The following is a 27275-nucleotide window of genomic DNA, read 5'->3' as shown; positions in this document are numbered from 1 at the left end:
TCAAGACACATGCTCTGTTTTTCATTAAACAGACATTTGTTCAGCTCCTACGGTGTGCAATGTTGTGTATTGTGATGGGTGCAAAATTGAATAAGCCATAATCTCTCCTTCAAGGAAAATATATTTTCATACAAGGAAGACAAAACTTAGATAATTTAATGCAAGGTCAAAAGAAAAAAGTGATTCAGAGGAAGCAGTGGTCCATTTGGGCTTGGAGGGTTGAGGAAAGGCTTCTGGAGGAGAGAGCATTCATCAGAGAGGCACACGACTGAACATGAACGTGCTGTTTGCTAAGGACACAGGGCCTGCCTATGGCATAACCAAAGGTCACACAGACTGTTGGAGGCCCAAAGAGAATCCAGAAATGGGACCCTGGGGACGGCAGAGAAGGAAGGGGAGACCCAGCAAAGTAGCTGAGAGTTTCCCTGAATGTGGGGCTGGCTAAATCTTGGAACCAGGAACGTTTCCTCTGCTTTTCTGGGCTTCACTTTTGGGTGCCCACGCCTGTCTCTGAAAGGGCTTGGTGTCTGTGGACCTAGACGTCTTTCAGTAATGATTTAAGTTCCTTGGAAAATTGGCCCTGGCGTGAGAGAGGAAGAGACGAAAGGCGGGGGGGGGGGGGGGGTCCGTTTAGCAGTCATGTTCCGTTTGATCTCCTCGACAGCGGGCAATAATGGAAGAATGCTGGAGCTGGGGATGGAGGGTGGTTGGATTCCAAGTGGCGGTCTCCTCCCTGAGCTGCGCCCGCTGTTCGGACTTGCAGACTTCAAACGTGACTGGGGGATTCCTGGAAGACAAAAGAATTCAGGGCCGGGGCTTGGATCTCAGTCAAAAATAACTCATGTCTTCATCTCAGGCAGCTCGGGGCTGTTTGCAGGTTTCTCAGAAGATGGAGCTCCACGCGGGCAGGGGGGACTGTGAGGGTCAGTTTAGGTTTGCTTTGGGGAGAGAAAGGACCTTGAAGGGTGTGGGCTGTTGGGTGGGAAACTGTTGTTGAAGCCCGAGAGGTTCTGGAGAGAAAGTCACCCCCGTTTACCCTCCTTCTTGGTGCTGCCATTTGCTTTGAGCGGTAATTACAGCCCTTAATGTTTTTTCCCTTGGCTTCTAATTAGCTCACCGTGTCCACAAACAAACTCCGGACTCCCCTCACCGCCCGCCTTCCCTCTCCCAGTGGTTCCTCCTGGCTTTCCTGGTTCCCCATGGCAGCCCCATTGTTCCAGCCCCTCCCCCACCCCAGGTCAGAACATCAGGTCCTTAAAGCAAACCCCCTCCCTGTCTTGGTGGGTGCATGTTAGACACTCAGCCCCCAGACAGCTCTTCCTCACTTATCCCACTGGGCTGTAATTAGAGGATTATCTAATTTTCTCCCAGGAGGCCAGGGCCTGGGTCTTATTCCCTTTGTATTCTCAGCACCTCGGCCAGGGTCTGGCAAAGAACGGACACTCGCAATGTGTTAGATGAATTGCTCTCTTGGGCTTCTGCCAACTTAATCTTCCTAAAATGCTTCAGTTAGAAGCCACCACTGCTTCTCCATCGCCCATTAAGCAAGGTGCAGCCTCCTCAGACTGGTACTCAAAGACTTTTGTGACAGTTTCTCACTCACCTGGCCATCCCCACTTTGTGCTCACCCACTGAGTTGTTCCCAGGACAGTCATTGGCTTTCCTGTCTCTGTGCCTTCACTGCGGTGGCTCCTTTTACAGAGAAACCCTTCCACACAGAGCTGCCCCCCTTTCAAGGTTCATCTCAATAGCACGCTCCTGCCCCTCTGAGCTCAGTTTGATCCTTCAGGGTTTGAACTGCTCTCTCCCAAGCTCTTATCCTGTTCTGCATTGACTTAGCATCTGGATAGGAACTTCAAGAGAGGTCATGAGTGTAGAGCTCTTACAAAATGAAGAGCAGGGTGTAAATGCCAATCAGCCCTTGCTTGCTGTCATCTCCAGGTCGGTCCAGGGTTCCCTAGGGCAGAGCCCGTGAACATCTCTGAGTGCCTGGCCATGCACCGTTCGGTGAAAGTGAGTGGTCACCGGGCCCTTTCTCTCCTCTGTCCCCAGCAGGGCTCAGAATGTGCTGGTCCTCAGGTTGTGTCAGAGTGGGACAAAAGCTATCAGACAGCCTGGCCACTCCCACCCCTCAGAGGTTCCGGGCCTCGGGACCCAGGCTCTACATCCCACTGCCTGCTGGGGAGTGGGTTATTCCCAGTTGCACATTCCCCTGGGGCTGAGGGGTGCAATGAGCTGGCTGGTAAGGCTGAGGCAACACTGAGGGCAAAAGGTGAGTGTGGCCTCAGGTCCACAGGGGATGATGGATGTCACAGCTCGTCTCCAAGTCCAGATGGCCATGCTCCTTCCAGCAGGGGCCAGGGAGCGGGAAGCCGTCTCCCGAAGGGAGGATTCTGGCTAGAGGTCAGGAATTCTTCCCTAGGAGACTTTTGGGAACAGTCTGCCAAGGTGGCGTGAAATGTTCCTAGGACAGAAGGAAGAAGAAGATGCTCTTCTGGATACTTCCAGAGTCTCGCTGCTGCCCTCAAGTCTCTTGGACGGCACCTCCCATTCTCATCTCCCTATGCTCAGGCCAGCCTTCTGGAGGGGATCTTTTTTTTTTTTTTTTTTTTAGTTCCCTGACCAGGGTTCTAACCCGGTCTCTCGGTAGTGAAAGCTTGGAGTCCGAACCACTGGACCGCCAGGGAAGTCCCTGGAGGGATCTTTTTAAATATTACTTTCCTGCTCACAATCTTTCGATGGATCTCCATTGCCCTCAGGGTAAAGTCCAAGCCCCTTTCTCAGGAAACTCACAGCCCTTCAGACCCTCCACTCCAGGCTGGGTTCTTTACATTGAGCACCTTGCTCTCATTTCCAGCCTTGCCAAATTGCTTGTAGTTCCCCCTCCCAAACCATACTGCTTCCCAAGCCCAGCCTCTGCCCATGCTGTTCCCTCCTGGAATGTCCCACTTTGCCTGGTTCTGGGGCATATCCTTTGGGAAGCCCTCTTGGACCCACAGGAACCCCCCTCCTTTGGGTTTCCGTACCCCCTGGACTTCCCTGGCTGTCACCCCCAATTAAACAGTTTCTGAAGGTCACTGGATGCTATCCACCTCTCCCTTCCCAAAGTTCTGTCACTGGCACTCGGTAGGAGCTCAAGAAGTGTTCAGGGAACTGAACTGAGCCTGCTGACGTCCCTTCCACTGGAGGAGATGAAAGAGTTGGATAGGTTGATGAGAGCTGTTCCTGGGCTGGAGAAAAGGCAGAATCCAAAGGGCAGCTGGGGTCAGAACACTGCCCAGGGCTGCTGGGCATCTCAGAGAGACCAAGCCCTCTCTGAGCTCTTCTCCTCCCCCCTCCGCTGAACCACCCACTTCCTGGCCCACTTCTCCAGCCCCAAAGATCCAAGTGTAACACATCCAGCACCCGGGTGGTGTCAACGGCAGTGACACTGACCTCAGGGCCCCCAGCCACACCTTGTCCTTCTGGGCTTCTTTCCACGAAGAAGTGTGTCGGCCTCTCTTCTGTCCCCTGAAGGCTGTTTTCAAAATCACACCCTATGCAGTTTTATTTACAAGGAAATCTTGGCAGGATCTTGACTTAGTAGAGTAGGGTTGCGGGGAGGGTGGTGAGAAACAAAAATAGTTGGAATGATCACACTTTCTGAAACCGAGATGAAAATTGGTGTCTGTAGCAAACTCAACTAATTAGAAGGGAGTTAATTTCCTTCTCTGTGTTTAGGGGGAGCAGTCATTGTCAGGTGAGATGGTCACAGGTTGGATCCTGGGGCTGGGGTCATGTGTTTGCTTTACGAAGATGAGAGCATTAATTGCAACTTTCACTACTGGATTAGAGCATCAGTTTCTGAGAGGGAGAGGAGCAAAGGCCAGTGGGTGAGTGGGTGGTGGTAAGAGGGATGGAAGGAGGTGTGGGCTGGGGACTGACTGTGGGACATCACCAGAAGTGAATCCCTGAGCCCCCTGGAAGAGCTGGGCACCTGTCCCAGCCGGCCACTGGCACCATTTACAGGCACGGCCTCTGCTTAAGGGAGACAGTCTCTCCTGGGAGGTCTTTCCTGCAGGGAAATGGCATCAATTGTTTTCTTTAGAACCCCTGTTCCTCTGCTCTAACTTGATTCCTACTTGCTGTAGTTGCCTTACCTCCCCTCTTCCAGTTGGGGCACTTCCCTGGTCTTACCTTTGTCAACCTGGTCCAATGAAGCCAGGGCACTGTCACATAGCTTTGGGGTGTGGGGAGGGAAAGATTTAGGGTCTGGGGTCCGGGACTCCCCTGAGTTCTCTCATCCCTAAACTACTGAGCCTGCCTGGACCTCCCAGGATCTGAGACCGAAGTGAAGAGAGATGGAAGGGTGGTCAGGGCATCCTGTCTTCCCAGCCTCCGGCCCCCAATTCACTCCCAGTTAACTCCGACATTGCCAACTTAGTGAAAACCTTCCCCCTGCCACCGTCACGCGTCTGCTGCCTCCAAGTCATCTTTAACCCGGTGGGTCCCGGCAAGTAGACGCTGCACCCCCACCCCCGACCCAGTCCTGAGAGACAGACCTGAACCCGGGGTGGAGGCAGGTGGGGATGGGGCCATCCCCGCCCGGGACCTTGCAGCCACTTCCCCGCCAAGCCCGCCGCAGCCCTTCTCCTCCCTGGGCCGCGGCGCTCTGACCGATTTGGCCCGGGTGGTGGCGCCCGGGGTGGGGGTGGGGGGGTAGGGGGCGGCGGTCCCGGGAGCAGCCCCGCCCCCGCCTGCGCGCCGCCCCCGAAGAGTCCGCGGGGAGGAGGAGACTCGGGTGCGGAGCGGGGAGCGGGAAGGCAGTGCGGGGAGCCGGGAGGCCGGGGCCGGCCCAAGGGCGCCCTCGCCTCGGAGCCGGGCGTAGGGCCGGGGCGGAAGCGGAGGCCGGCGGGGCCGCGGGAGCCGAGAAGTTTGCGGCGGAGGGCCGGGCGTCCCGGGGTCGCAAGACGGCGGCGCGGGGGCTGGGACCATGGGGGCGGGCGCGGAGGCGGAGGCGGCGCGGCGCGCACTGAGAGCTCCGAGCGGCGCGGCCGCCGCGGCGCAAAGTTAGCCTGGAGCCCCGGGACGAGCCCCGCAGCCGCGCCCGGCCCCGGACGCCGCCTCGGCATGGGCGAGCACCCCAGCCCGGGCCCCGCAGTGGCCGCCTGCGCCGAGGCGGAGCGCATCGAGGAGCTGGAACCCGAGGCCGAGGAGCGGCCGCCGGCGGCGCCGGAGGACGTGAGTGCCCTCTCCCCCGCCCGGGCAAACTTTCTGGGGGGCTCTAGGGGGAGAGCTGCCCCCGGCTTGCCCCCCGCGGGGCAACTGGGAGGTTTCAGGGTGACGCGGGAGAGCCCCGGATTGGCCGGGTCCCCACGGGCGAGAGAGGGCGGAGGGACCGGGCTCCCCGAAACGCGCGCGCCACCCCCTGCTTGGGCTCCCCGGGCTTCCCTTCGGAACGCAGCGCCCGCCGCCGTGCTGGGGACCCGTCGGCCGCCGGAGACCCCTCCTCGCGGCTGGTGCAGTGCCTGGGACACGGCGTTTTCCCGCAGAGGCGGCCGCGTCACAGCAGTGGCTTGGCTCCCCTCCCCTCCCACTCGCGACCTGCGGGCTCTCCGAGTCCGGGGAAGGAGCGGGCGCCGCAGAGTCCCCGGAACCCGGCGGCGCAGACCGGTCTGGCGACCCCCTTCTCCGCTCCCGGATTAGCTCCCGCCCGGCACCTGCCCTGTCGCGACAGTGATTGAAATTCAAGCTGGCCCCTGTCCCTGAGCCCGGCCGGAGGAGGGAGAGAAGGAGTGCTGGGAGCGCTTTTGCTCCCAGAGGGGGGCTTAGGAGCCCCAGACCGCGTCGGTGCCAGCGACGGTCCCCTGGGCGAGGATAGGGAGGGGCTGCCCTAGAGGGCTTCCCTGCCATCTGCTGCCTGTGTCTCCCTCCCTCCGGTCCTGGGAGCCGTGGGCAGAGCCGGCACTGGGGAGTCCTGGGAACTGGAGTTTCTTAAGCTTCTTCCTCCCGAGGTTAACCCGCTAACAGAGGTGAAATATTGGGCAGACGTCCTGCCCGTTCCCTCTCAGGGTGGGGACAGGGAAGTGAAGCCAGGCCCTCAACCTGCCAGACCTCAGCCGGAAAGTCTGAATTGGGTTGTATCCCCTGTAACTCTTGTGATTAAACCCCTCACTTGCTTCTGGCCCCAACACTCTGGCAGACTCTCATGTGTTCATCACTTAGACTCAGTCTGGAAAGAGGCCGGGGGTGGGTTTCAGTGCAGGCGGAAACCCCCTTCTCCCAAACTACAGGCAAAATGTTAATGCTTATGCAGGGGTGGATTTTCCTGACAGGGGTCATTGGCCCCCAGCAGGTGGAGACCGTTGCAGCAGGTCTGATGGAATTGCAGGAATTGCACCTGGGCGTGCATTCCCATGGAGATAAGCTTTAGCCAGCAGAAGTTATTAGAGGCCCTCGGACAGAATTGGACGACTTTATTTAGGAATTGTTGAGGATACCCTTGTTCTGCTGATCTCTCCTCCTGCCTCTCCCAGAATGAGGGACGCTGTCTCTCCCCAACCTGAGTTCTCCACCTTTGCTATGTGTAGACTCGTTTGGGAAGCTTCTCCCAGGTTTTCCTGATCTCTTGTCCGCGCGGGTCCCTGAGCCTGGGCAGCCGCTGGGAGGCTACAGAGGCCTTGGTGATAAGTGTGTTTCTTTCTTTCTCTCTTCTTCCTCCTCTCCTGCATGGCCTCCCTCTCTACCAGCACTGGAAAGTCCTGTTTGATCAGGTATGTGAGCAGTTAAATCCCCCCCGCACCCCGTTCCTTCCAGCCCTCCCCGCAGTCTCCCTGCTTGCGTGGGCTTCCCCAGCTCTGCACTCCTGAGACGGTGACGTGGAGGTGTGGCTTAAGGCAGCTCTGGAAATGAACGGTCCTGCTCTCCAGGTTTGGGGGGCGGGGGGGGGCTCCCCTGAGAGATCCCTCCCTCCCTCCCTGCCTCCTCCTCCCAACGCCACTTCACCAGGACCGGCTTTATACCAGGGAGACACTGGATAATATGTATTGAAAGCCTGGGACGTTCTCTGTATGCCAGGGGATCACCTTTGGGGCTGGGGAGGAGGGGGAAGGGCTTAAGTTAACGTCCCCTTTCTTCTTCCCCCTCCACCATCAGAGAGCCACTGAAGTCAAATCTCTGCCATCCTTGAAGGGCGACTCGATATGAGCACTTCTGAAAGCTGACTCTACTCTAATTTTGCTGCAGGGATGGGGGAGTCATAGCTGGAAACTTGTATGTGATTGTTCGCAATGCTTAGAGCCTAGGCGTGGTGGATGGAGTTGGAAGTGCCACGCATTGGCTTTGGAACCGGGAGACGGACATTTGACCTTCAGCGGGGAAATGGTTCTCTTCTTTGCTTGGTACTCCTGTTGCGTGCTGTTGTTATGTGTTTCCTTCTCCCTCCCCGTTCCGTGATGCAGAAGGAGAGGTGGCAAGAGCTGTCCCAGTGTGGGGGAATAGTGAGCATTGTGGTCCTGGGGTGAAAATGACTATACCATGAAGTGTGTGTGACTTTAAGAGACCAGTCTGGTTGGGCCAGAGGGAGCGTGTTGGGTTGGAGAGGTAGATAAAGCTGAAAAAGTAGCACGGACCAGACCTCGTCCTGTTGGAGGCAGGTGAAGCCTTTGAAAGCTTTTTTGACAAGTTTGTTACCAGATCCAGGCAGTGCTTTGGGAAGATCCTGTGTGAGAGTGAGATAGAGGTGAGATGGGTTGCAGGGATGAGAGGAACTGGCCAGGAGCCTGCTGCCATGAATGGAGACAAGCCCTTGACTTGGAAGATGACAGTGGGAGTGGAAAGGAAGAGGGACATGGTGATGGGAGAATTGGAAGATCTTATTAGACCCAAATAGGTGAGGTGAACCACATGTATAATTTTGAGGTTCTGCACCTAGGAGGAGAAGGAAAAGTCAGGCTGGGGGCAGGGGGGTTTGTAAAATTGACACCTTTGGTTTCAGACCAGTTCAGTTTGAGGAGTCAGCTAAATGCAGACAGACGGCCAAGTGGGACTGACAACACGGAATTCAGCTTGAAAGGCATGGTGGGCCTGGGGTGGGGATTGGGGGCTGTCATCCACCTCAACACAAGGCCTGGCTGTGGCTTGGGGAGCATCCTGCCGCTCCTGTCCCTCTGGGGTACACCATCTCTCCCTCCGGCTCTTAAGAGTACAGACACTTCTGGCCTGACGCCCTGAGGCAGGAGGGAGCTGCCTGCTGCCACAGATGCCACGACCAGCAAGCTGCCAGCCCTTCACACCTCCTGCCAGATTTAGAATCCAAACCTAGAACAAAGTGTATCATTCTTTTTTCCCTCTGTCTGTGTCTTTCTCATTTTGATTAATTTCCTTTGCCAATCCCTGCGTGTGTGTGTGTGTGTGTGTGTGTGTGTGTGTGTGTGTGTTTACATTGTAAAATGAACTATTTGGGCGAATGGAGGAAAACTTTTAGGAGAAAGAATCTGGAACTTGAGGGAGCAGAGAGAATGTATAGCACCTCATATCAGCGCGTGGTCTATGAAATCCCATTTTTCCCACTGTAGGGAGATCCTGGGTGTCACAGAGAGCATCCACCTGCTTCTGGGAAGGCCCACTCAGAAACCATTCTGGACAGACAACATTAATTCTCAGAAAGAAACTCCCCAAACTTAACTCTGGACAGTTTTTTCTCTCACGATCAGTTCTGCCTTAGGTCCGCTCCCCAGCCCTCACGGGGCTTTAGCAGCCTGTTTCTGTTGTTTTCCTTCCTATGGGTGCTTTAGTGTTTGAGAAGAACTGCTCCTGAGCGGGGGCCTGACCTCTGGCAGATATCCAGTCCCTCTGCGTCTGTTCCGCCTCCTTTGTGCAGCCCACCTGGACCATTCCCCTGATAGGGCTGAATGCAAAGCCGGTGTGAAACTTCATAAATGGATGTACAACTTCAGAAGGACGCCGGGTTATTTGGAAAGCTGAGGGGTCTTATCCTTTCTGACTCTTCCTCTGGGCCTACTTAAAGGAAGGATTTGGTGATGGTGAACTTGGTGCACTCAGGAAAGAATGTTTGGCTGGTGGTTGCAGGCAGCCTTCCCACGATTTCTTACAGAAATAGCCCTGATGGGCCAAACTCTGCTGAATGGGGTAGGATTCACATGACATCCGTCAGAATCCCTGTAAACTAATATGGTCCTGGAATTCACCTTCCCGAGGTCACTGGATTGGGAGGCTGGCCCCAGTCAGTCCTCCTTCCCATCTTGGGTCAAGGGGGGGATGCCAGTGGTCACCTGGTTTCAAACCAGGATCAGCTGGGACCTTTTTCCAGGTGTTAGGAATGGAATTAGACCGGTGCCTCTGTGCTGTCTGGTTCTTCAGCATGTAGAGTACCTTTGACCCAACATGACCCTAATTGGATCCAAGGGCTCGAAGCCATGACCTTGGCCTTTTGGTCCTATGTGGTCACCCCTCAACTCAATGGCCAGAATGCCTTTTGGGGAGTTGGAGATGCAGAAAACAGGTGACCCCCGTCCCTTGGCTGTTTACCTGGCCGCCGCCCACCTCCGGCATCCTGGACATTTGTCTGGTCTGCTCAAGCAGGGGTGTAACACGCCACCCAACCTCACCCCCTCCCCAGTGTTTCCTCACAGGTCCCAGAAATTACAACAGACAGGAAACCTGAAGATCATCACGTTGACCCCCAGATGTTCCAGGTGTTTGTTTCCTGTTTGAACTTCTCCTTAAGGAAACTGTCTTTTCATATCCTTGGGTGGTTTCCCTAAATACTAGATTTTAAAGTTACCATAAATATTAACCCGTCATTATAGTGTAATGTCATGGTAAAAATGTCTTATTTTTCTACAGCTGAATCTGTTGGGCCTTTTCTTCATGATTCCTTATGTTGCTTTGGAGCTGAGACACTTTTCTTCCCTCTTCAGATCGCATAAATATGTGCTTCTGTTTCCTACTGTTTTTTCTCTGATTTAAAAAAAAAAATTGTCTGACTCTTTATTCCATCCAGATCCTATTCCTATCCAGTTACACCAGCATCACTTATTAAGAAAGGCTTAATTTATTTATTTACTTACTTATTTACTTAGTTAATTTTTTTTTTTATTTTTGGCTGCTCCACGAGGCATGCAGGATCTTCGTTCCCCAACCAGGGATTGAATGCATGCCCCCTGCAGTGAGGGCACAGTGTCTTAACCACTGGACCGCCCGGGAAGTCCCAAGAAAGCCTTCCTTTATATATTGAGAAATTGTATCATTTAGTAAATTTGTATATGTGGTTAGGTTTATTTTTGATTTCTGATCTTCTCCCCTGATATTGACAATTGTGCCCAGGTAATGTACCCTTTAGTTATTGCTCCCATAGGTTTCCTACAAGCTCCTCTTTTTCAGGTTATGCTCTGATAGTTTCACTCCCAGTCCCTTCCTGAACTCCAGGGAGATGCCCTCAAGGACCCAAGGTCAAATAGCAGGTCCATGGCAGGTATGGGGCTGGAGCCCGTTAACCCATAAAAGGTTTCTCGGGTTGGAAAACTATTTCCAGGTTCACCCTTACAAATGCCGTCAAGATCTCCAAATGTTTAATGAGCAAAAGGGTTTGGAGCAGAGTTCTGTTAAGTCAACAGAGCACAATTGCTTTCCAAGCTCAAACAAGCAAGAGGGAAAAGGGAGAATTGAGAGGAACTTGATCCTGTCTCCCTTTTTCCCTCCCGACTAGGAGCGTGCATTTTCCAGACCTCAAGAAGGGACCCTAACTTGGCTAATCTCCCAGAAGGGAAGCAGACAAGTCTTGACTATCCCTCCAAAATTATAAACATGCTACGAACACAACACAGAGCTGCTTGCATGGGCTGCTGGGGAGAACCCTGAAAGTGGGGTCAGAGAGTGCTGGGTTCAAGCCTTACAGATTTTGTGATTGGGGTCAAGCAACATTAGCTCTCCGAGCCTCAATTTCTTCATCTCTAAAATGGGGAGGGTTATCTTTAACTCCAGGGATGACTGTGGGAGTTAAATGGAAGTGGAAACTCTCTTAGTGATGTCTGATACCCAGTGGACTTTTTTTTTTTTGGCCACGCCGAGTGGCATGTGGGACCTTAGTTCCCCGACCAGGGATCGAACCTGTGCCTCCTGCAGTGCAAGCGCAGAGTCTTAACCCCCAGTGGACATTTGACAACTGTCTTTTGACCAGGAACCAGAATTTGCTGGAAGAAGCACAGGGCTGCTTCTGAGATCCAGGCCCCTATAGGAAAAGCCGAAACCTCTAAACCAGCTCCTTCCCAATCCTGGCTCCTGGAGAGAGAGCGACTCTTGCGCCCGGAGGATTTTTCTGCTTGCTTTTCCCAAGTGTCTCCCCTGTCCAGCCTCCTTGCCTCCAGCCTGAGGGTCTTCCCTTAGCCTGACCCTGAAGCCTGCCTCATTTGCAGCCCTGCAGGCTGGCTTAAGAGGGTTCTGGGAGGTGGAAAGAGGTTCAGATGAGACTGCTGCATGGATTAGTGAAGAGCGGCACAGAAAGCACCTGCCCCAGAGTCAGCCCCCAGGACACAGGATGAACCAGCAGAGAGGGATTCCCTTACTCAGGCTCTGCATCTCCAACCCCTTATCAGGTGGCGTCCAGGCCCCTAAAGTCTGTGGACTTCCTTCTACCGCAAAGCCAGCTTCCCTACCCTGCTCCTGGCCCAGTGACCCCAGCAGTCATGCTGAATTAACCCTTTTATCCCTGACCACTCCCAGAAATGCATTTGATAGCGGTTGAGCAGTGGGGCCAAGGGAGCTGAGGTTGCTCGCTGCCTTCCTGCCTGCCTGACACGGAACAGGCACGCACATGCTGGAGTGAACAAGTCCAGCTACGTCCCTGCACATGTTGTCTTGGGTTCTGATGTCTTCTCCAGGGGCAGGCCCTGACTGTGCGGCCACCTCGCCTGTGTCAGCCCTTCTGGGGCTGCCGCCACCTCAAGGACTGTGGATTAGTAGAAGGTCGGTGGAAGCATCTTGTCCGATCTGCTCACTTTGCAGATGAGGAAACAGAGGTCCGAGACCTTCTGAGGTCACTTGGTGCAGTAATGTCGGAGCTGGAACTAGAGCCCGGCTCTGCTTTCTTTCCCTCTCTGACCGGTGTTCCTGCACCCGGGCCTCGCAGGCTTCCGTCTGCTTTCTTGGCACCCTGAATGACTCAGGCAGGGGCGAGGACACGGAGTCCGCCTCGGGTCCCAGTTTTCCTCCTCGCTGTGTGACAGGGGGCAAGCCGGGTGACCTCTCCAAGCCTTGGTTTTCTCATCAGTAAGCTGCCTGCCCTCAGGGCTGTGGTGAGGCCTGATGAGATGGTGTGTGTATAGCACGTGGCACAGTGTGTGGTGAGCCCCTGATAAATATGGAGGTGGTTACCGCGTTACTGGAATTTAAAGAAATTAACACTGTTTTCAAAATAACCTCTGGCCACGTAATAGTTCTAGGTCTTGAATCAAAGTGTCCAGATCCCCAGTCTGGGGTTCCTTCCACCATATCAAACTGACTTCTTCAGGGCAGGAGCTGGAAAACCACGTTCCCCCTGAACTTTCCAAAGAAAGGAGAGAAGTGTTTGGATAGAGGCTGCCTGGGGGAATGTGGACGCCCAAGCATTTTCCCTCCGCTCACTGGCTGCCTGCATGGCAGAGGGTGAGGGTGAGAATGAGGCATCGGGCACCACGTGGCCAGACCCCAGGGCGGGCCTGCTCTGCCCAGTGTTCAGATTTGGCAGTTCCTGGTGATCGACTGTGAGATTGGCCCCAGGGCGCTGTTCTCTATTATGGAAGTGAGCTGATGTGTATCTCGAGTTGTGGACAACCCACTCCCCTCCTTCTCCCTGGATCTCTCTTTTCTGGGGAACCAGAGGGATCCCTTGGTGGATTCCAGGAGAAGCAGCAAGAGGACATGAGTTTAGGCTGAAGGGGGTGGGATGGGGCAGGTTAAGACCCCTCCCTGCTCGAACCCTCCCAGCTCTCCCTGCCCGCAGCTCCCCTGGGACTCCTACCTTTATGGCCATGACTCGGCTTCAGTCCCCAGTTGTCCTTGATGATTGGACCTGGGCGAGGCAGCACAGGTGTTACGTCTGCTCCTGGGACCCAAGGGGCCTGTCTCTGAGTCACAACCCCCAGCTGCCCCCTCAGAGTCTGTGTGCCTCCAAGGCCTTCTGTGGTTTGAAGCGGGAGAAGCAGGGTCTTCCAGGAGGCTCTTTCTCAGGGTGGAGATGGGCAGGCCTGGAGGAAAGAGGTGGCCCCCACTTGACCCCAGCTTTCTGCCTTCCGGGGAAAGTCTGAGAGCTCTTCTTCTCACGGCCCAGGTGTTGAGAGAGAGAGAGCTGGGTAGTTTTCTGGAAATTTGCCAATTGTCCAGCGGCTCAGCCTGGATTCAGGCCAGGACGTCCTCCGCTTCTCTGCTGATGGGAGGGTGTTCTAGCTTCCTAATCAGCCTGCCAACCTCAGATCCTGGGGTTCAGCTCTTTGACTTATGGGGGGGATGTTCAGGAGCCTGACTTGGAGCTTCTGGGAGAAGCCCTTTGAGAGGGATGAGCTCCCTCCCCCAGAACGCTGGGGTGGCAGCTGTAAGAACAGAAATAATGTAACTGGGAATCATCGAATTGCTGAAGCTTCCCCAGCTGTCAGATGCCTGGCCAAATCCCAGGGGAGCACCAGAGCCCCTCGTGCCTCCATGTGGGGAGACTGGAGAGCAGGAGGGGTCAGAACCTGGCTTTTAGGAGCTGGTCTCTCTTCTTCCCAGGGAGGCTTGAGGTCTTTATAAATCCACTCCTAGCTTCAGCTGAAAGCAGGCCCGATGGTACCCTGTTCTACTCACTGAAGTGCCTCTGGACAAGTCGTTCGTCTCTGTGTGCCTCAGTTTCCATATCTGTTAAATGGGACGAATCACACTTATACTCTAGGGTTGATGTGAGAATAAGAGCAATCAAATATTTGTGCCAATGAGTATTTCAGGTCTGGGGGGAAAGTCAGGGGATGGTGTGAGGTGGTTTTCTCTGTGGGGCGAATTAGCATCTTCATTTGCAAGGCAGAAGCGCTAGAGAAAGCTGCTACTCCCCTAACCTCGCCTCCTGACCTCAGCAGCTGCAGGCCTGGGCCTAATTTATGGGGCTGTAAATATCCCTGAATGGGCCTGAGTTCCCTGGTGGGCTGTGGCTGTTGGATGGGGACTGCTCTGCTGAGCTGGAAACCCCTGGGCAGCCTCGTTAATTCCGCTCTGCTCAGAAGCCGGGTGATGATGCAGGGAGCCAGCAGATGAGCCATGGTAACCCCCTAAGTGGGGAGGGGCAGTTGCCTGCACCCTCCTCTGCCCTGGCACGCATACCATGTGGTCCTTTCCCAGGGCTTATTCTGTCTCAGTGGACAGAGCGGGGACAGTGGGGCCTGTCCTGGGGACAGATGGGAGGCTTCCTTAGACTCCAGGTCCCGACCTTCCGGGCGTGAGAGGTCTGCACAAGGATGGCTCCCCAGGTGCTACCTCTGGGCTCCCACACCCCTCACGGAGGACATGGACCTCTCGAGGTGAAGGAGAGGGAGAGGTCCCCCTGGGAGAGAGAAGGGAGCAGACATGTAATTGTCCTGGAAATGAGTTGCTGCAGATCACACGTAACATAAGAGCTATAAAATAGACGTGTTCCTTTCTTCTTTCTCTTCTGCTTTGCTGCCGCTGGGTGGATTCTGAAGCCTTGGCCGGGCTCCTGGGCCTGCAGCAGGGAGGGGAGAAGTAGCGCTGCTGTCCTGGGTGCTGAGCAGGCAGATCCCAGACCCTGCGGGCTTGGTTCCCTGGAAGCTCAGCTCAGCCCATTAGGCCAGTCACTTCCTCCTCGGCCACTCCCAGGGCCTGGCACCCTCCTCAACCCTCTGGCTGGGGCCTGGATCCGGCAGGCTTCTAACTTGGCTGGAGGACTCCGGACAAAGTGTCAGCTGCCTCGAGGGCCTGTGCCACTCATGAGATGGAGGCGAAAGGCTGGTTCAGAACCGCTGACAAAGGGGCCTGGTTTCACAAAAGGGAAAAGGAACTCTGCTATGGATTCATGCATTTTCCCCAGATTGTGTCCCGTGGAGTGTTACTGTGAAAAAATATTATGATCAAAGACCCAGTAAGTTTGGGAAATGCTGGGCTGAACAGAATCAGACAGGATTCTCCACTGTAAGATCTTGAAGAACCTGTAATATGGTTTTATACATCACGCCCTTCCAAAGGGGTTTCCCAAACTTCTGGAACCACAGCACCCTTATTTCATGCACCGTCTTGGGCCTGGTGTTCCACGAAACACACACTGGGAAACCCTGAGCCAGGTATATTTCATACGACAGAACAGGACAGAGAAAAACAAGGAAGAGCAATGCTGGACCAGCCAACCACTGTGGAGGAGCCCTGAGCTATTTCCATCTTGACCACCAACTTGCTCTGTGACCTTGAACTAGTTTCTTTTGCTCTCTGCACCTGCTTCCCTGTCCATAGAGCTAGTGTGATGCCAGACACGTAGTCGATCCTTAGCAAGTATTTGTTAAATGAACGAATGGGAGGACTGAACTGGGGTCTCTCGAACCCTTTTTAGCCACAGCATCCTAATGATGGGAGAGTGCAAGCCCTGGGCCCGTCCCCCTGGATGTGAGTCCACCTGCACCAATTACCAGCTCTTCAAACTTGGGCAACTCTGCTCTCGGTGCCTCGTTTTTCTCCCATGTAAAATAGCACCTACCTCGTAGGGTTGTTGTGAGGTTTAAATGGGGGGACCGCATAATTTATTATCCAAATTGGGAGGATTTTGAGGGTGAAAGGGACATTGTTAATTATCATGCCCAGGGACTTCCCTGGCGGTCCAGTGGTTAGGACTCCGTGCTTCCATTGCAGGGGTCTTGGGTTTGATCCGTGGTCAGGGATCTGAGATCCCTCAAGCTGCGCAGGCACGGCCAAAAAAAAAAAAAAAAGTCATGCTCAGACAGTAGGTGTAAGAAGCCAGGACTGTCCCAGACAAACCAGGACATAGGGGGGTGACCTGAGGTTTCAGTGAGTTAGCACCTGATACCTGGCAGGTATTCTGCATACACAGCCACCGTCGTTGCTGTTCAACCAGGCAGTATGCAGAAGGCTAACACAGAAAACAACTCAGAACGGGGCCGCTTGGCAACCCCCGCCCCACGTTGCTGGGCTTCGGAGGTCCCCCAGCCCCTAGAACTCTGCAGAGCAGTTTGAAAACCACTGAGGTTCCGTTCAGCTCTCCTGGATCATGACTTACAATTTCCTGACCTGCTGTTCTTCTTTCCAGTGTCACCAGGTCCTTCCTACAGCACAGACCTCCCCCCCTCCCCCCCCCCAAATGTGAGCTGCCTCATCCTGATTCCAAATTTCCCGTCAGCCCTTTGGCCGAGCAAGGATGCAGAATTGAAGATCAGCTGCTCCCATGGGCTGTGTGGGCTGTAGATGTCTCTTTCCCCAGCCCCCATTTGCATATCATATGCTTAGGTATGCAGGGCTGGGGACGGACCACCTTACATCGCCCCAGGAAGGGAGAGTTCCTACTACATGGTGGATGGGGAAAGTGAGGCAGTGTGGTTGATGATCTGCCCAAGATGGCACAGCAGCTGGGGCCGGGGTTCCTTCCAGAACTCTCCCCCAACTCCTTGCCCCAGAGGAGGGGAAGAGCCCTGGGTGGCAACAGTACAGAGAGAATCCGGTGGGTCCTTTTTGCATCCAAGGTCATAAGTGAGCCAGGAGGGGGCCCAGGGCGGGAGATGGGATATATATGGCAGAGCGTGTGTGGGGCGCCGGGGGTGGGGAGAACTGGCGACCTAGAGGATTAAGGGGCCAGAGGGCTGGGTGCTGGTGGGATTAAGCGCCCCTGGAGTCTTGAAGCTCTTTTCAAGGCCAAGGCAGGTGGGCGGGAGCTGTGGGAGGGTCACTCGTCACTTTGTGTTTTCCTCCTCTTCTGTGTCAGCAGCCTCCATGCAGGCTGAATGTGGGCTCCCCCTTCACACACACACGCACGCACGCACACACGCACACACACACACACGCACACACACACCCGGCCTTGCACAGCACTGGGGAGGCAGCTGCAAGGATGCTCCTGGCTCTCCAAGGGGCCTCTGCCTGCGGCTGTTCACAGCCCCATTCCTCCCGCTGCCCCGCCACCCCCAGACTAACCCCAGTCAGGTTGTCTCCAACCCACCCAGCCTAGACCTCATTCCAAGAGCCCCCCTTCAGTCCAAAGTGGGTGAATCTGGGTCATGGAGCACCCAGGACAGGGAGCTTCGGGGCCTTCAGTACATTATTGACAAGGAAATTGCATTTGTAGGGTTTGTTACCCCCAAAGCTCCAAACCACGGTGCTTGTATGATCCTGTCCCCAGAGCTGCCCTTGAGGAGGCCCAAAGGCGGGAATGGTGTCCAGGAGGGTCGGCCAAGCCTCCATGGCAGGGCTGCTCCCTCCTCGCTTTGAATGAGGCAAGTGGAGCCGGACGCTGAGTCCGGGTGGCCCTGGGCCCTGGAGAGCACAGCGCTGCGTTTGCTTCAACCCACCGCACCCCGAGGGCACGCTCGCCCCTGCCTGATGAATGAGGCTGAGGCAGTTATGGCTCGAGATGTTTACCCTCAATCACACAAACTGGTAAGTGGCTGAGACCAGAGTGGGGTTTTGCCTTGCTGCTCGCAGCCTCCTTTAGAAGCTCCGTCAGGGCAGTGGTACCCACCTCTCTCCGCCTCTGCACGAATCCTCTCTGTGTGTTTCTTTTTGTCTCCCCCTCGCTCCCTCTCTCTGCACTACCCCCCCACCCCGCCCCGCCCCGTGCCCCCTGCCCCCTGTCAGCTGGGGCTCTTGCCCTCATCTTCCCAGGTGTTTGGGGTGGTGGTTGGAAGGTGTCCCGTGTACATCTGTGGAGCCCAGGCAGCTGGCCCCTCCCTCCCTCTCCCACCCTTTCCCCCAGTCCCCCTCCTTCATCCCTGAGGCCTCATTATTAGCGTAGCGATGACCCCCCCCCCCATTGTCTGGGCTGTCTGGCCCTGGCACGAAAGGTAGAGTTTTGGCAGAGAAGGGAGGCTCGGCTGGCTTCCAGCTCCTTCTCTGCGGTCTGGAGCCTGTAATGTGCTAGGGGCAGGCCTGGCAGGCCCTGGTGGGGGGTAGGGGGAGGAGCCACAGGGCAGCCCCTGTCACTAGGACGACAGCAGGGAGCCCTGGAGGGGGAAGGAGAGCAGGGGAGCAGGTGGTCCTTTGTCTGGAGCTGGAATGAGGGAGAGGGGCCCTTGCCTGATCCCAGCGCCTCCACCCCACTGCCCCCCACCCCAGCCGCGGATGGGCCCCCGGGGCGGGGATTGGCTTCCTCCCCCCGGGCTGGGCAGCAGAGGCTCCCTGCTGTGAGCAGCCCACTGCCCCCTGCCGTGCTCAACAGGGGAGGGTTAGGGAGGGGATGGATCTTCCCAGGGCTCGGGGCTGCTTCTCATCCCCCACGTCAGCCCACCCAGTGCGAGGGCCACGTGGGCCCAGGCAGGGGCCAGGCTGGTGAGTCCCTGTAGCCAGTGCCAGCCTGTGGGGACGGGAGGGGTCCCAGGCAGAGAAGGAGACCCTCCCTAGCTGCCGTCTCCACTTTGCCACTCCAGGCGTCATTTCCTGTCTGAGCTATAAGGAGATCAGAACTGTTGCTGTTTGAGCTCTTTCCTGCTTAAAAAATCTGTGTAGAGTGGGCCCGTGAGGCTCCTGGAGCCCCTCCGCTCCCGGGCCTGCACTCACCTCTTTGACCCTTGACATTTGGCTTCTGAGCCGCAGAGCAGAGGCCCTAGAGGCTGAAGGTCAGCGGCAGCCAGTGGTTAGAGGCAGTGCCGGGCTGCCCGGGTCTGGAATCCTGGCTCTGCCACTTGCTTGTCACTTAACCTCTCTGTGCTCGTTTTCCCGTGTCTCTACTTCCTCATCTGTGACATGGAGATCTAATCATAGGACCCGCTCATAAGGTCACGGTAGGAGATCAAAGAAATCATATATTTACGTGAAGTGCTTGGTGTGATGTTTGGCCCCATGAAAACACTCAGCAAATATTAGGCGTTTTTACTCGTAAAGGTCTTTCTGGAACGGAGGGTAGGTGAGTTTCCTAAAGTACTCGATGGTGGGAACCGAAGAGGTGTCATCCCTGAAATCTGGTATTTTGGGTGGAGGATTGGGTACACAGGCAGATGTTTAAATAGGCCTCATTAGAGATGTCCTCTCCCGTTGAGTTCTGGGGAGAATTGAAGGAGTCATGACTTGTGACTCTTGGCTCTTTCTCCTGGATTGTCTTAGGCAGGCTGCACACAGCATCAGCCTTCCGAAAATAGTCTTCACTGACCTTATCCAGAAAAGAGGGAAAGGTGGGTTCGGTCTTCGGGCTCCCTTGTCATGCACACGCGGACGTCTGTCTGCCTTTTAAAATCTTAGCAGCACCTCCGTGTGCAGTGAATTCATGTGGGGACGAGGTTTGTGAACAGGACTTCCCTGGGCAACCTGGCAGCTCGTTAGTGTGTACTGGGTGGGGACACTGGGCTCTGCAGGGAAGGAGAGGCGATGGAAGGGTGACAGAAGGCTTATGTGCTTCTCTGGGAGAGATGAATAAGCCCCTTTTCTAACTGAACCTGTGAGCCTTTCCTTGGAAAATGGGTACCTGTCTTTTCACCCAAACATCCACTTGTTCACCCAACAAATCTTACACTGAGTGCGACTCTGCCTGGCTCTGTGCTCTAAGCCCCGGGGAAAGTTGTGCACCAACGTGCAAGGAGTTGAAAATGGAGGCCAGTGCAGGGTGGAGGCCAGAGGGCGGTCTGACATGCAGGGGATGCAGATCATGTGTTGGGGGAAGGCTCCCTGGACGCGGGACATCTGAGGAGTCGGAAGGGTGAGTCGGAGTCTCCCAGGGAGACAAGGGGAGAGAGGGAGTCTTAGGCAGAGGTGCCCACGTGTGCAAAGCTGCAGAGGGAAAAGGGCAGCGTCAAAAATCCAACCAGGGACTTCCCTGGTGGTCCAGTGGTTAAGACTCCGCGCTTCCAATGCAGGGAACGCGGGTTCGATCCCTGGTCTGGGAACTAAGATCCCACATACTGTGTGGCATGGCCCAAAAATAAAGAAAAACAACCAAACACTCAGAGCACATTGTCTTTGGGGAGCCCTGTGTGCAGGTTGTGGGGTGTATGTGGGTGCAGGCGTGGGAGAGGGGCTGGCAGGCAGATGCGGAAGCGCTGTCCAGGCTGTGCTCCCCGCTGCCCGGGGCCTCATGCCTTCCCCGCTCAGTCCCTCTGCCCCAGGCCCCAGATTTCCTCATGTTCCTCTACTCATCGCCTTTTCATTCCCTCTTTCCCCTTGTCCAGGGTCAGGAGTAAGGGCAGAGAGTAATAACCTCTCTGAACCTCTGTTTCCCTTCTCCATGCACCACAGGGCTGCGCTGGGCGATCTCAAAGGTCTCCAGGGCCTTCTGGGGTTGTAAGTGGTTGTCCGCCCTATTTGGATGTTTCCCCTGGGGGCCTTGGAAACACCCCAGATGCCGCCTAGCCCTCTGTCAGCAGAGGGCTGGAGACAGGAGCTGTGAGTGGTGACGGTGATGGGGCACCCGGGGCAGTGTGGAGAGGGAGACGGAGCCCTTCTGACCCCGCTGCTGTGTGTGCTTCTCCCTCAGTTTGACCCTGGGAACACGGGCTACATCAGCACATGTAAGTTCCGGAGCCTCCTGGAGAGCCAAAGCTCCAAGCTGGACCCGCACAAGAGGGAGGTGCTGCTGGCTCTCGCCGACAGCCACGCCGACGGGCAGATCGGCTACCAGGATTTTGTCAACCTGGTGAGCGCTCTGGGCCCCTCGCCACTGGGAGAGGCCTGTTTGGGGGTGTGGCTTAGAGGATCCTTTTGGATAATTAATGGGATCTGTTGGTCTGCAGCACTGAAAAAGTGCAGGCTTCAGCAGGTGAAAGGAAATCACCAAGGACCCAATTTCTCTTTATCTGTCAGTTCTGCTTTCTGCAGTGTCAGCACTACTCAAAAAAGCCCCAGGCAATTCCAGACCCTACCATCATGGCAGCAAAGTGGCTGCAGCTGTTCCAGCCCTCATGCCCTCAGGCCTCACCGCGCAGGGGAGGAGAGGGACTTGGTAGCTCCCACGTGAGGCCTGGGATTTCCTTCCTCCAGTTGGCCTAGATTGGGCCAGTGGGTTGTGCTGATTGAGTCAAACCCATCAGTGTCCACCCGTGGAGCTGGGAGTGGGGTCATTTCCACAGAAAGGAAGGATTTGGAGTGGGAGGTGGGAGGTTATCGTTGGCAGGAGAGGAGCTGGGGAGTGGATGTTGGGAGGATCAGGGCAGACCTTTCGGGAGCAACGGGGCGCATGGGTGAAGGCCGGAGCTCATCAGACCTGCCGGCAGCTGTCCTGGGTTGTCGGAGGGGCTGGAGACGGGAGGCCCGTGAGTCCTGCCCAGTGGTCTGGTGTCTTGGAGTCAGGACTTCCTCCTCACTGGGGTTACTGCTGTGCTGTCCCGGGGGCTACTGTGGCGGGATTGGAGTGGGGTTCAGTGGGGTTAAGCAGGAAGCATCCCTCTGTGGGGTGGATGGGTAGAAGCTGCATGAACTAGCAGCGTGAACACGAGGCCGGAAGGCCCCACTTGGTTTCCCTGTTGGTGAAATGGAAACAGTCGCCCCTCTTCTTGTCACCCATGAAATGACTGGTGTGAAGTCCCCAGGCTCTTGGAATTCAAAAGCATCAGTGATGGAGGAGCCAGGACCTGCCATCGTGCCAGGTTTGCTCTCTGATGTGTATGCGTGGGCTTTGGCATTGTTTTAATTGCCTCTTGATTAAGGACCTGCCTTTGCCCAGAGGTTAGCGTGATTGCAGGGAGCAGCTGTAGGGCTTTTAGTGGTGAAGAAACCTGCTGTTCAGAGTGGACCCAGGGAGCAGATCTCCCAGAGGGCGGGGGTGCAGAGCTCAGGTAAGCAGGGGAGTTGGGGACAGTTGGGATTCATGGGATGGGCCGTGGAGGTGAGCCCCGTGACTGGGAACCCAGCAGTGCCAGCAAAGACCAGGCCACGGAGTTGAGCCTGCATCGGCTCGTCCACAGCCCCAGCGCCAGCGTGTTTGCTGCATGCCCTGCTCAGCCCAGGGCAGAGTGAGGGCATGGCTGGGCCAGGGGAGCTGCTTCTCTCCAGCTGGGGGTTCGTCCGTGTGAATTCGCAACAGCAGATCACTTGTTACCATCGAGATTTCTCTATTTGAATTCTGAGCTGGAGCAGCCAGCCATAGCCTGGATTCTTGTGAGCAGGGCTGCCCTGGAGGCCAAGACTAAGAACGGGTTCACCAGGGGGGAAGCTCTGGGCAGGGCAGAGAGCTCAGGGGCTGGAGTCAGGTGGGCCTGGGTCCTGCGACAGGCTCTGCCTTTGCCACTCAGTGGCAAAACTGAGCCCCGGTTTTCCCATTTGTAAAATGAAGCCAAAGGAGACCCTCTTCAGGGTTGTGGCAAGGATTAAATAAGAAGAAGTGTTTGAAAGTTTTTGTTGCCTCTAATGTTCTTCCACCAGGTTAACTCCTCTGCATCCTTTGTGAGCCCTTTCCCACCCCAACCCAGGCAGAATGAACCAACCTTACCCAGAGCCCCCGCAGTGCTTTGCACAGGCCTGTCTTATAGCACAGAACACATTGCATTACAGCTGAGTGGCCAGGGTTGTCATGTATGGGTGTGCAGGTTGTGGACTGCACAAGGATGCTGGGCAGAGAGAGGAATGGGGGCTGAAATCTGGCCTGGGCTTTGTTCAGCAAGGCCTGGAATGGGTGCATCCACCTGGAAGGAGAGGCTCCCTTATCTAATTGGCACAAAAGCTCCACATGAGGGCTTCCCTGGTGGCGCAGTGTTGAGAGTCCGCCTGCCGACGCAGGGGACACGGGTTCGTGCCCCGGTCCGGGAAGATCCCACAGGCCGCGGAGCGGCTGGGCCCGTGAGCCCTGGCCACTGAGCCTGCGTGTCCGGAGCCTGTGCTCCGCAACGGGAGAGGCCACAACAGTGAGAAGCCCACGTACCGCAAAAAAAAAAAAAAAAAAAAGCTGCACATGAGCCGGCATGGGCTCCAGAGTCAGGCAGATCTGGATTTGAATCCTGACTCTGTGATTTAATAACTGTGGGTCCCTGAGGAAATTACTTACGCTCTCCAAGCTCTCATCCCCGTCTTTATAACGTGGGGATAATACTACACACCAAATAACGAAGATGACATCCTCTTTTGCTGCCATTTATGCATCTGTCTCTCCTGTGTGCTCCGTGAGGCCAGAGACCATGGCTGCTGCTGTGCCCGGCACAGTTCTAGGCACATCGGGGCACAGCTGAATGGTGAGTGTGTATGTGTGTACACACTGCTTCTCCTGTGTTTATGCTGAGCTCCTTCCCACCACGGGTCTTGCAGATGTATTGTTTGTGAGTATATGTGTGGTACACGCACATGTGCATGTACACATCCAGGGATTGGGGGAGAGGACGGCTACAAACTAATTTGATGACATGGTCTTATCTTGGGCTTGTAGTGATCATGGAGCCCCAAGTCCCATCCGCATTTACAGAACCGCCAAGCCACTAAGAACCAGACCCAAGCTTTGCAGGCATGGAGGGGATGGGAATAGGGCATCGTTGGAAGGGGTTCATCCAGGAAGGCCTGCTGGATGAGGGAGGCTTAAGCCAGGTTTTTCAGGTGTGTGCCGAACCCAGGAGAGGGGACGGGGCACTGCAGATGGAGGCTTGTTCCACCTGGCCTGGTCTGAGCCCAGATCCTCCCCAGCTCCCTGCCCCCTGACAGGGCTTCAAACCCATGTGCCTTGGTTGGGCTGGCTCACCTCCCCAGCCCTGTCTGGACTCCTGCCTTCAGTTTTAACCTGATGTCCCTGCCGGGCCCACAGTCCCAGGAATATATTGATAATCCCCACCCAGCAATCACAGAGCAGCCCCTGGGTGGCACTGTGAGCTCTGGGGTTGGGAGAGCTGTGTCTTTAGGACATCTCCCCGTAGGAAGGGTCTAGAGTGTGGTCGTGGAGGGTGGGTGGGAGATAACAGAAGCCTTGGGAGGCTGGAAGTCAGTTGGACCGCCTCTGATCTCTGGGGGTCAGGCTGACCGCTGGGTGAGGCAGCCAGGACTCTGCCTGGGGAGGGGCCAGTCCTGGGGCTCCCTGAGCATCACAGTTCCCTTGGAGGCACTCAGGGCTGATGATCTTCCACAAGCACAGCTTTGGGTTCTGGTTCCGGGGACCAAGGATGCTGACCCCTACTTATCCTTCAGTTCTCACCCATGCCACCTCCTTCAGGAAGCCCTCCCTGACTACCTTGGGACCGGGTTGGACTCTTTCCTGTGTGCTCCCGCAGCAGCCTTCACTCTGAACCGTTACTTATTGCTGGTTACTTATCTGTCTTGAGCACCACTGTATCCCCATGTCTGGCAACACCTGATGCTTAGTAGTTGCTCAGGAAATTGTGATGGATAATGGACAAGTGGGTGGAAGGGATATGAATACAGGCTCTGGAGCCCTACTGGGTTTGAACTTGATGGATTCCTAAAACTCTCTATGCTTTGGTCTCCTGTCTGGTGGAATGGGGATGTTCATGGTCTTTATCTAGCAGGCAGACTAGTTGCATCAATGAGCCAGGCTGTGATGTGCTTAGAACAGCCCCTGACACATAAGAGCTCAGTGAATATTGCTTCTTGTTAACTATTACATTTAACTTCTTGTTAACTATTATTACAGAAGAAAGAGGAAGGTAGAATCAGGCCTGGTTGGTCTAAGGAATGTGCTGGCTGGGAAAACGGGATGGGGCTCCCCTGAGACTCCGGTTCTGACCCCCCTCCCCTGCCCTGTTTCCTGTGTAGATGAGCAACAAGCGGTCCAACAGCTTCCGCCAGGCCATCTTGCAGGGCAACCGCAGGCTCTGCAGCAAGGCCCTGCTGGAGGAGAAGGGGCTGAACTTCTCCCAGCGACTGATCCGCCACGTGGCATACGAGACCCTGCCCCGGGAGATTGACCGGAAGTGGTACTACGACAGCTACACCTGCTGCCCACCGCCCTGGTTCATGATCACAGTAACGCTGCTGGAGGCAAGGACGAGGGTGGGGAAGGGGCTGCCGGAGGGTCAAGAGGATATCTGAGATCACGAGGGGAAGGGCAAGTCACTGCAAGTCAGGCCCTGTTACAGGGCACGCAAGTGTTGTTATAACCCCCAGACCGTAGAGAGATTACAGAGATCATTACTTTAAGCAATACGCCCTGCAGCAAAATCCCCACGTGACCACCTCCACCAAAACCAACAGCAGCAAAAACAATGTCAGTAGTTCATTGATTCGGGGGATTTAGCCAGGCTAACTCATGAAGACACCTTCTTTTAGTTCCTCCTGGAGTGAGTAACGTGGACGAGTCATGTGCTCCCCTGGGACACCTGTAAAGTAGGAATAACCAGACCTGCCCTCCTTTTCCCACAGGACTCCCCTATTTAGAGCCAGAGAACGGCAGGTGGTGCTTTCTGAACACAAAAGCATTGCACAAATACATGTGGGAGGGAGCCTATATGAACAGGTAGATGTGGGCTTCATGTATTTTGCAAGAACATTCTCCCCTTAGGAAATCATCCATACCTATTGTTATTCTAAAAGTCTCATGCTTATGCAGCAGAATCCAGAGTACCGCCTTCTGCATCAGCGCTCCTGTATGAGGAACTCTGAATGCGTTCTGCTCCTCAGCCCAAGAACCAGCGGGCCTCCCAACCCCAGCTCTTGAACTAACCAATGCTTGGCTTCCCTTGGGCGCTTAACAATCTCCATCGTTTCTCTTCCAGAATCAGGGGCCTACTTACCGCCCCTGCATATGTTCTTGTAAAGTTCCTGCTGAATCAAACTGCAGGATCATTAAGCTTCATGGCGTCCCTCTTCTTTTTTTCTAAGTCATAATATTTGGACTGCAGGCTAGAGCTCCTGTGTTGTTCTGGCTTCATCCAAGTACATGTGGAAGTTGTGATTTTTCTGAGATATTCTTGGACTTGTTTTCCAAGCACTTACTGTGTTGGTCTACTTATTAACTTCTATTTGAGGACCAATAATAACAAGCTGTCTTGGAAGCTGTATTTGCTCCCAGGCCACCTGTACCCATGGTGTTAGGTGGACAGAATGGCTCCCAGAGAGCCCCGGGAGTCCAGCTGCTGGGAGGCCTGAGCCATTCCCAGGCTCAGCCCAGGAGGGCTTAACCACACACTAATTACAGCTGCCTTCCCTCAGTGCATGCCTGCTCCTCACGTACTTTATCGTTTTTAAACCTCACGATCACGTGGAAGTGTAAGAATTAGTATCCCCATTTCCAGATGGGGAAACTGAGGACCAGTAAATTAAAATAATTTGCCCAAGGTCATCCAGAGGAGTCAGATCTTGTGTCCAGATTGGTTTCAGATTTTCAGAAACCTCAGCTGTGTAATCTCGAGCCACCAATCTAGAAGAAACTGGAAAATGATGAAATAACTGTTTCACAGACCTTATACTAAAGCCCAAGTTTTTTGTTTTACATACAGTTCTAGTAACCTGGTTTTCTGAGTCCATAACAGAGTGAACATGGTGGGAAGCTACTAGAAGGGGCCCCCTACCAACCAACAATAGGAAGTAAGAACCTTGTTGTAGTACCTGGTCAACACCATGCTGACACCCAGGCATTGCGGGAGAGGACAAAAGAAAATGTAAAAGCAAACGTGAGTCGTAAAGAAACACAAGAATTTGGGACCATTTAGTATAGGAGCAAAACCCCTATCAGTTACTGGAGAAGACATCACTCCTATAGCCCAGATCAATACGTGAGACATCCTTAAAATTAAGGGACGTGAATTTTGCATTCTAGAAAGAGTTCCAGGGGACTTCCCTGGTGGCGTGCCCCCAGTGAAGGGGGTCTGGGTTTTATCCCTCGTCAGGGAACTAGATCCCACATACATGCCTCAACTAAGAGTTCACATGCCACAGCTAAGGAGCTGGCAAGCCGCAACTAAGGAGCCCACCTGCTGCAACTAAGACCCAGCGCAACCAAATAAATAAATAATATTTAAAGAAAGAAAAAGAGTTCCAGGAAAAAATAGTTCAAATAAATACTCTCTTAGGGCTTAAACAAGTACACATCAGTCATCTTTAAAATTAACTTATGTGGGACTTACCCGGCGGTCCAGTGGTTAAGACTCCACGCTTCCACTGCAGGGGGCACAGGTTCAATCCCTGGACGGGGAAGTTCCGTATGACACACAGTGCAGCCAAAAAAAAAAAGAACAATTATGTGAGGT

At 54.8% G+C, this 27275-nt stretch overlaps 1 protein-coding gene across 1 annotated transcript in view; it reads left to right on the top strand.

Annotated features, from left to right (window-relative positions):
* The first annotated feature begins 4809 nt into the window (after positions 1–4809).
* RHBDL3 (rhomboid like 3) overlaps positions 4810–27275 on the top strand; it is a 47276-nt gene continuing 24810 nt past the window's right edge. The window contains exons 1-4 of the mRNA XM_027130309.1: positions 4810–5220; positions 6729–6752; positions 20636–20794; positions 24844–25068. Of these exons, the coding sequence (XP_026986110.1) occupies positions 5110–5220; positions 6729–6752; positions 20636–20794; positions 24844–25068 (519 nt within the window). The 5' untranslated portion in view covers positions 4810–5109. The remainder of the gene's footprint in view (positions 5221–6728; positions 6753–20635; positions 20795–24843; positions 25069–27275) is intronic.

Source organism: Aethalodelphis obliquidens, unplaced genomic scaffold (genome assembly GCF_003676395.1).
Source record: "Aethalodelphis obliquidens isolate GAN/ISIS:26980383/991018 unplaced genomic scaffold, ASM367639v1 scaffold38, whole genome shotgun sequence".
NCBI lineage: Eukaryota > Metazoa > Chordata > Mammalia > Artiodactyla > Delphinidae > Aethalodelphis > Aethalodelphis obliquidens.
Note: the sequence above shows the minus strand (reverse complement) of the source record. Positions and strands in the feature narration are given on the sequence as shown.